Below are 9,446 nucleotides of genomic sequence, written 5' to 3'. Positions count from 1 at the left end.
GTAGGTGAGAGATAGTTCAAAGAGAAGGGAAGAAATCCTATGAGATTTCAGGATCTAAAATTACCAGGAAGTCAACCTCATCCAGAATCCGGTCTTCCTGTGGCTGGGGAAAGTGAGTTGAGTCTCCAGTTTGCCAAGTTAGAGGACACAGACAACCTTGGCCAGGCTACCCGTGAGTAGGCAATCTGTAATCTTGCCTTGAATTTCCTTACCCAGGATTTCTGTGGTAAGGATGCAACTGAATACTTTTTTTTTTTTTCCAATAGCCTTTATTTAAAGAAGACAAGATCAGGTCTGAAGGAAATAGGAAAATCACTACATTATGGAAAGCTGCTATTCTTGAGACAGTCACAACCCCTTTCCTTAATTTTAATTGCACTTTCCAGGTAGATCTCCAGGTGGGGCCCATTTTACTCTCAATGCACAGTTGATAGGACCAAATATGAAGCTAGGAGGTTCATGGATGAATATTTGAAGTATAATAACTATTTTTATTTAAATATGCATTCCAAAAAACATATAACAGACATGTCAAGCTCACCTGTGCCATATTTACAGAGATGGGAAAGAAGAATTACACATTAGCAAATGAACAACGTCATAAAGTAGCCTTTAAATATCTGTTGTTTCCACTAAAGTTCTTTTTCCCTGGATATGCCCATCCAGTATCTTCTCTTTTCCAAAATCTGATATTCACTGCCAAATCCTAAAATCAGTTCTTCCCACTCTTTATCTCTACCTCTCCCCTATCTTCATTCATATGCAGAAAAAGTCAAGTCTCCCTTAATCTCCAATTTGCACATCACATCTAACAATAAGGTTAGCAAATTAGGGATCATCCATAGGACTCTATTTTCCTAGAAAGAAAAATTATAAATAATACACAGCTTTGTATAGTTCACAGTTAGAAATAAGCAAAGGAAACATTTCCTAAGATCAAAGGACGGAAAAGTGACCTAAATTTTTTTTGTTCAGGAAAGATTCAGACTCTGCTGAGTGTTGCAGGCATTTTACCTCTCTCAGCCTGCAGCCAATGGGAGATTTATTCTTCCCAGAGGGTACAACAGACGATCATTGACCGCAGGGGTCAATAAATACATAGGAGGGCATGTGTCCTACACTGAAATAAGAGGAATGAAATGACAGCACATTTTGTTCTGTGATGGTTGCATAAATTTTTTATGTATTTCATAATTCAGCTGTGTGAAAAGGAGAGCAGAACTGGAGGAATTGCACTACCTGATTTAAGACTTACTATAAGCTATAATATGCAAGGCAGTGTGCTAGTGGCAGCAGGATACACAAATAGATAAATAGGCTGAATTGAGAGGCCTGAAACTGACTCATGTGGTCAACTGGTTTTCAATAAAAGCAGTTCAATGAGGGAAGAAAATAGGTTCAATAAATGGTACTGGAACAACTAGGTGTCCACATTAGGGAAAAAAACTTTATTTCTACCTCATACTACACATAAAAATTAACTTGAGGTGCATCATAGGCCAAAATATAAAAGTTTAAGATAGAAAGCATTTTGAGAATATCTTTGTGACCTGGTGATAGGAAAAGATCTATTAAACAGGACACAGAAAAATAGTATGAATAAAGATAAAGTAGACTTAGCAACATTAACACTATCTTCTCATCAAAAGACATCATCAAGGGGCTGACCTGGTGGCGTAGTGGTTAAGTTCAGGGCACTCCACTTCAGTGGCCCCAGGTTTGCAGGTTTGGATCCCTGGCGTGGACCAACACCACTCCTCAAGCCATGCTATGGAGGCAACCCACATACAAAATAGAGGAAGATTGGCATAGATGTGAGCTCAGGGCCAATTTTCCTCACCAAAAAAAAAGACACCATCAAGACAGGGAAAAAGCAAGTCACAGGGAGAAAAAACTCACAAAAACTGTCGGACAAAAAAAAAGTCTGTATCTAGGATATAATAATGAGCTCCCCCAATCTGACAATAAATAAATCAAACAACCCAAGTTCTTTAATTGGGTAACAGACTTGAGCAGATAGTTCAGAAAGGAAGATATACACGTGGCCAATAAAGCACATCAAAGAGTGCTTAATCTTGTTAGCTGTCAGGTAAATGGATATTAAAACCACATTGAAATACCACTACTCCCAGTAGTGTGGCTAAAATTATAAAGACAGAAAACACCCAATCTTGGTGAAGATGTAGATAACCCACAACTCTCACACATTGTTGGCAGGAATGTAAAATGGTACAACTACTACAGAAAAACTAGATTTTTTTTCCAAAAGAAATCAAAACAAATGTCCAAAAAATCTCCTATGTAAAGAATGTTCAAAGCAGCTTTATTCACAATAACCAGTACTGGCAACAACCCAAATGTTTTTTATCAAGTGAATGGTAAAGAAACTGTGAGATAGCCAAGCAATGGAATACCACTCAGCAATAAAAAAGGAATGCGCATCTGATATACTCAACAGTATGAATAAAATTGAGACATTGTGCAGAAAGAAAGAAGCAGGATACAAAAAAGTACATATGCTATGATTTTATTTCTATGAAATTCTAGAAGATGCAAAACTAATATGAAAAAATTAGGACAGTGGTTGTCTAAATAGTGCAGCAGATAATGACAATGATTTCGATGACTCTACTGATTTTAACATTATTGAGTAGTTGCTAAATCCAGGCATATCTGGCAACAACAGTATGAAGTAGAATTCTATTATTGGCTCAATCTTGCAGATGAAATTATTGAAGCACATAAAGATTAAGACATTTATCCAAGCCCATACAAAAGCTGAACTAGCCTCCCAATCTAGAACCTGTGCTCTTGAGCACAGATTAGACTGGATCTCTCTAGTTCTCTATTTCAGTTGTTTCTGGGATTCTCAGATGCAGAGAAAGAGAGAGGGAGAGAGGGGCAGGAGAAGAAGGAGAGAAGCACAGGGCCTGTAGCTGTCATGGAGCAGAACAGGTTACTATTTCAAATGTTTTTATAATATAGAGAAGATGTCTGGGGGCCAGATTATTGGTGGCTCCAAAGTGTGTTGTAGTCAGGAAATGAATTTGAGATGTGATAGATTTAAAAATTAAAACTAAAACTTTAAAGTTACTATAAGATATTTAGAAGACTACATTCATAACCCTAGGGTAGAAAGATTTCTTAGAGAGCACAAAAGACCTTAATAATAAAAGAAAAAATAAAGCTAAATTGGATTTCATCAAAATTAAAGCTTCTATTCATCAAAAATCAACATAAGTAAATGAAAAGGCAAGCCACAGACTGGGAGAAGATATTTACAGTATTTTATCTTAAAAATTACTCAAATTTTAAATATATAGATAACTTTTAAAAATTAATAATAAAAAGCCTAGCCAACTAAAAGTGGGCAAAATCCTTCAATAGGCTTTCTTCACAAAAGATGACTTCTAAATGGCAAAAAGGCATAAGAAAATATGTTCAACATTATTACTCACTATGAAAACACAAATTAAAATGGTGATGAGATACCATTACATACTCACCAGAATAGGTAAATTTAAAAGACAGAGAATACTAAGTTCCGACAATATGTGGAGTAACTATATTGCTCATTGCTGCCATTTTACAAAACTGGCAGTTTCTAATTAAGTTAAGCTGGCACCTACCCTATGACACAGCAATTCCAGTACTTATTATGTACTCCAAGGAAATGAATGTACCTGTCCACAAATAGACTTGTACAAGAATATTCAAACAACCTTCTTCACAATAGGCCAGACTAGAAATAACCTAATTGTCCATCAACTGTGGTGTATTCACACACTGGAATAACACTTGTTTAATGACACCCAAATTAACTACTGATACCTGTAACAATATGGACATATTTTAAAAACAGGAGAGAGAAAAAAAGCCAGATACAAAAAAATGTGCACTCCTTTATGTGAATTTCAAGAAGAGGCAATACTAATCTATTAGACATCAGAATAGAGATTAACCAACCCCGGGGAGGGTGGGCATTGATTGCCTGGAAAGTGGCTCTAAAGACATTGTTGGGATGATGGAAATTTTCTATAACGATCTGGGTGGTGGTTGTTTTTGTCAAAATTCAACAACCTGTCTAGTTAAGATTTTTGCATTTTACTCTGTGAATTACTGTCAGCAGAAACATGGGGGATGGGGGATGGATATTAACCCGTGTAGACTACGGCAAGAGGTGTACATTTTATCTTAGTGCTTAAAGCACTAAGCTCATCCTCGTTTCTCCCCAAAAGCCCCACTAATAGTTTAAATATCTCAACCAGAAAAACGGCTATGATGGCACCATTTCATCAGTGAAAGCTACAAGGCTCTTTGACAGAGGACATTTCACATTTTGGAATAATTTCTGCGCATGCTCAGATATGGGGCACGTCCAAAGTACCCAATGACCTGGCTCTATGCGTATTTACTGTGGATTTTCCTTCACTTTTGACAGCGGTGTACTGGCGAGTTAGCGGTAAACTCTGGCCGCAGTAAGGGTCGCAGTCAGTGCTGGGATTAAAAGCAAAACGCCAGACGCTGAAGTTTTGGGTTGGAGCCAAGGTTACTGCAGCCACAACGCGGAGTGCTAACCTTGCTGGCAGATGCTGAGTTTCCTTTAATATTTTCGAGGTAAAAATATTCACAATATTTTGTTGCTTTGTTCTTGGACAACTTGCTTCCTGACAGGATGCAGTGGAAGCACAAATACATATGTGCTGTTCTTTCCAAAAATCTTTAGTTTGATCAGAATGTAGGACATTGAACAAAATAACTAGCCCGTGTTCTTCAAAAATGCAATGCCATCAGAAACAACAAAAGCAAAGAAATCGGGAGAGAGTTCCAGGTGATAAGGACAAAAGTGCAATTTAGAAACTTTAATTGGAACATGGGGAAATATCAGTATCACAACACACAATCTTAATCCTTTATCTTTGTCATATATATGATATATACGCATATGTTAAATGTGTATATGTATATAGATATGTTATGACATTTTTTAAACAATGGAAAAATTTATATCTGGAGCATATATTGGATAATATTGAATTAATATTAATATCCTTAGATTTCATAATTGAATTATATTATGGTTATATAGGATAATGCCCTTAATATCAGGAAATACATGCTGAAGTATTTAGGGTTGAAGTAGGCTTCTTGTCTGCATTTACTAAAGCAATATGAATGTGTGTGGGTGTGTGTAGATAGAGAAACGGAGCAAGTGAATGTTAATTGTTGAATTTAGATGAACAGAATAGAGGTGTTCATTGTATTGTTCTTTCAACTTTTCTGTAGGTTTGAAATTTTTCAAAGTACATAATTGTAGGGGAAAATGATTGTAAAATACAGCAGACTGTGAAGAGCTAGCTGAGTCCTGGACTAAAAATTGGCTGTCTATGGGTGTCCCCCTTGCAGGAGGGTGTGACAGTCCTCAATACCATGCATTGGTACAAGAAAATGTAAGTCACTAGTCTGCTGTACAAATTCATCTAAAGGATCCCTTCCTGCCACCCAGGATTTGTCCTTCCTACGTGAATCAGCCTTCTGGCCTGGAAATCTGGTAAGTTGGAGGCTACTTTATATGTTTCAAAGCTTCTGAATAAGATGTCCTACTTTTGTATTTGATTTCCAAAGACAAGTCGATGGGTATGAGGAATTTATTTTCAGAAAAAAAAATCCAAATGAGAGTGGAGTTATTTGAAACCTACTAGTTCCATCTAGGTATATTATCTCTCCCTGTGGGTCCTAAACAGAAACCTCTAGGATGGAACTTTTGCTAGACCTGTATAGGAAATATAAAAAGAATGAACAGCAAACTCTCAAGATCCTTCTCTGGCAGAGATTCTATCATTGTTTCCTTGGGTCCCCCAGCGGTGGACATGTATGAGACTGCTGCTCTGCTTACAGATGCCTAACTGTGGGGTAGAAATTTTTGCCTACGTCATCTCAGTTCCCAGAGTGTGAGACTGTAGGGCCTGGGCCTTGCTTGCTGGGTAAGAGCCCACAAGCCCATTGCAACCATGTGTCTTTCTGGCTCCTTTCTGGGCAGGATGCCCAGCTGCTGGGATTTGTAACCATCCAGGGCCTGGCCAGTCTGGATCTTACCTTATCTCACTCAAAGAACATCACTTCTTAAAGGAATACAGAGCCCCTGCACGTAAGCTACTGTTCCTGGGAACGCTGGTCATACCAGGGAGAGCCCCTCTTGGCAAGCTTATAGCCTTGTGTCCCCTGCCTATTTAAGCAACCCTCTCCCCACCCAAGGTAGTGGGTGCACATTTCTGTCCAGTCAGCCACCACTGGACATCCCTGTAAGTAACTCCAATAAACCTTTGTGTCTCATTTGCCATCTCTGGGTCTTTTGTTTGGTCTCTCCGAGACCTGCCCCTCACTGCTCACCCAACTGGGCGTGTGACCAGAAAGAGACATAATGTATTTTTTCTATGTAATACCAGGTACTCAAAAACATTTAATTTTGGAATGAGGTGATGCACCCAGACTTGGTTGCTATCACTCTGGGGTATAAACGTAGTGGACATATTATGTTTGAGTGTCCTGCTTTTAGCTGGAGAAAGAAAGCTTTATAATTTTGATTTGTACAAAAAAATGGTAGGCAACAGAATGTATATAAAGTAAACTTTATTTTCAGAGATTTCTAAACCCTCTTTCTTCAAGGAAAATGGATATGTGCTGAAGAGCCGATGAATAGTCTGCAGCGACATTATTCTGACTTATTCTTGACCCAAGTCCTTGCCATGTTCTTCCAGTTGCTGCTGACTCCAGTTATCCACAGGATGGGGGTGCGGAGGGAAAAGGGTTAGGGCCTCTCAAGATCTGAGAATCTAAGTATTGGTGTCCCTTAGGTAATTATCACATTCGCAGGCTGACGGGCTATGATTTCTGCCATCAAACTATCTGTTGGGAGTAAAAATTGAGAGTATCTGTGAAAGCCGATTCTCAGAGTTTTGGAAAAGCGAGAGCCCTCTTGCTTTCAGATTTAGACTTTCGTTTGTTTTGTTGTTTTAGTTTTTCTTATTAGTTGTGGAGATGTTCATGTCTAAGCTTTGTTGAAATTAGACAAGAACTTTTCATAGTTCCAGCATTAGTTGTTACCTGAAACAGAGGAAAAAAAAAAAACTAAACTAAATGAGAATCTTCTATCAGGTTCTGCTGATACTTATCTGAGGCTGGAGTGAGAGCTAAGTGAGGCAGGAGGCCACGTGCAACCTGAATGCAGTTAAGTGGATAAGCTATAGTGGTAAGCTACAGTCTGGAAAGAGATAGTTATGCTAGCAGATTGGAGGGAAAGTCCTCGGAAATATACCATCTGCCTTGTGGTGTGGAACATAGGGCCCCACCACCACGTAATGCTGATAGCCCTACTCAAAGCTGCTGCAGGTAGGTTAGCCAGATCCCTACCACCTCCTCCTCTCTCCATTCCACTCTTCTGGCGAAAAATGAAGGCCTTTTACACCTCCCAGGAGAGATGGGCCTAGCTTCAAACATGCACATTCATAAACAGTCTGTTCTAGTAAAGAGAGGATATTTTGCATAGAAATCTCATACCTAAATCCATGTCCTATTCCTTTTATTTTTGTTTTTTTAAAGACCTGATGCTTCTTTTTGTTTTTATTTTTGAGAGAGATTGGCCCTGCACTAACATCTGTTGCCAATCTTCCTCTTTTTTCTTTCCTCTCCCCAAAGCCCCAGTACATAGTTGAGTATCATAGTTGTAGAGTTGTAGCTCTGCTATGTGGGATGCCACCTCAGCATGGCTTGATGAGCGGTGAGTAGGTCCGCGCCCAGGATCTGAACTGGTGAACCCTGGGCTGCCAACGCGGAGCGCACATACTTAACCACTACGCCACCGGGCCAGCCCCCTGTCCTATTCCTTTGAAATAGGAGGGGTGCCAAGGGAAGAGCCCTAGAATGTGAAAACCATCAAGGTCCTCAGACACCATCTGTGATATTGTGATTTATAATAAAAAATATATATTTGGTCTTCATCCAGTTTCTGGCACAGAGCTCCTAAAACCCTTGGAATTTCCTAAGTGATGAGAGTGATAAAAAGTGTCTTTTGTGATGTTAATGAGGTGACTTTTGGAAAGCACCTAAAGATGAGAGCTGGTTGCCAGGACAGCCAAATGTGGTTAGAGGATTGGAACTCCAGTCCCACCCCTTGACCTCCAGGGAGGGGAGAGAGGCTGGAGACTCAGTTCAATCCCCAGTGGCCAATGATTTAATCAATCATGTCTATATAATGAAGCCTCCATAAAAACCCAAAAGGATGCGGTTGGGAGAACTTCCGGGTCGATGAAATGCAGAGGTGCTGGGAGAGTGGTGTGCTCAGAGAGGGCGTGGAGGCTCCACACCCTTTCCCCATGCCTTGCTCTATGCATTTCTTCTGTCTGACTATTCTTGAGTTATATCCTTTTATAATAAACTAGTAATCTAGTAAGTAAAATGTTTCTCTTAGTTCTGTGAGCTGCTCTAGCAAATTAATGGAACCCGAAGAGGGGGTCTTGAGAACCTCTGATTTATAGCCAGTTGGTGAGAAGTACAGGTAACAACCTGGACTGCGACTGGCCTCTGAAGTGGTGGGGGCAGTGGTGGTGGTGCAGTCTTGTAGGACTGAACCCTTAATCTGTGGAATCTGATGCTATCTCTGGGTAGATAGTGTCAGAATTGAGTTGAACTGTAGGACACCCAGCTGGTATTCCGAAAATTGCATGTTGGTACAACGTGTGGATACCTCCCCACGTTGAAATTGGTACCAGAACCTATTTATTATGCAAGCACAATTCCATCTTTGGCCATGAGGAAACAAAGGTGTCAAGAGGCTAAATACTAGTTAAAGCCACATGACCTGTAAATGAAAAACCTGGGACTAGAATGCAGGCCTCAAGCCTTTTTTACTACATCACAGAGTTTAAAAGAAAGGAGAGGAAAGGCTCCAACCAGGAAGAAGTCAACAGGCTCTAGAGGCTGCTGGGTACCGTGGCTGGGACAGGAATAAGACTTTACAGAAAGTCTCTTGTAAGTGTTTTTCTAAAGAGATTAGGAAGAAAGAAAGGAATTATCAGAAAGAGAAAAAGGGAAATTAGTAAATAACAAGCAAAAATTTAAACCTTGGTCTGATTCATTTACACCGTGTGGAGACCAACATTCTATAAAGTTAGTTCCACATCAGGTTTCTAGTTAGGGACATTTCTAGGAATATTTCCACAGTATCCACAATATTTACTTAGGAACACAGTTCCTAAGTAAAAATTGAAAAAAACTAATTTCTCATTCCTAGGTGGTCCTCATCACCTAATTCTTTCCAAACTGCTTCTTGGGGAAAGAATTTTTTTAAGTATTTCGCTCCAGTGTAGAGAAGGCAAGTATAAATACAAAATCTGTTTTCCTTAAGGTTTTAGATTTTGTTGCTGTTATATTCTCTTGAGGAGAGTAAG

General features: G+C 39.3%; 1 protein-coding gene and 1 long non-coding RNA gene across 2 annotated transcripts in view; one reads left to right on the top strand and one right to left on the bottom strand.

The window, feature by feature from the left end:
• Positions 1–4,520: 4,520 nt before the first annotated feature.
• Positions 4,521–9,446, top strand: part of LOC131404396 (uncharacterized) — a 26,288-nt gene continuing 21,362 nt past the window's right edge. The window contains exons 1-2 of the long non-coding RNA XR_009219787.1: positions 4,521–4,617; positions 5,287–5,551. This is a non-coding gene — a long non-coding RNA (uncharacterized LOC131404396). The remainder of the gene's footprint in view (positions 4,618–5,286; positions 5,552–9,446) is intronic.
• Positions 6,620–9,446, bottom strand: part of LOC131404393 (neuroblastoma breakpoint family member 6-like protein) — a 27,590-nt gene continuing 24,763 nt past the window's right edge. Inside the window, exon 7 of the mRNA XM_058539002.1 lies at positions 6,620–7,104. Coding sequence (XP_058394985.1) covers positions 7,094–7,104 — 11 coding nt within the window. The 3' untranslated portion in view covers positions 6,620–7,093. The remainder of the gene's footprint in view (positions 7,105–9,446) is intronic.

The sequence above is a fragment of the Diceros bicornis genome, chromosome 4 (assembly GCF_020826845.1).
Source record: "Diceros bicornis minor isolate mBicDic1 chromosome 4, mDicBic1.mat.cur, whole genome shotgun sequence".
Taxonomy (NCBI): Eukaryota; Metazoa; Chordata; class Mammalia; order Perissodactyla; family Rhinocerotidae; genus Diceros; species Diceros bicornis.
This window is presented reverse-complemented; position numbering and strand designations above follow the sequence as displayed.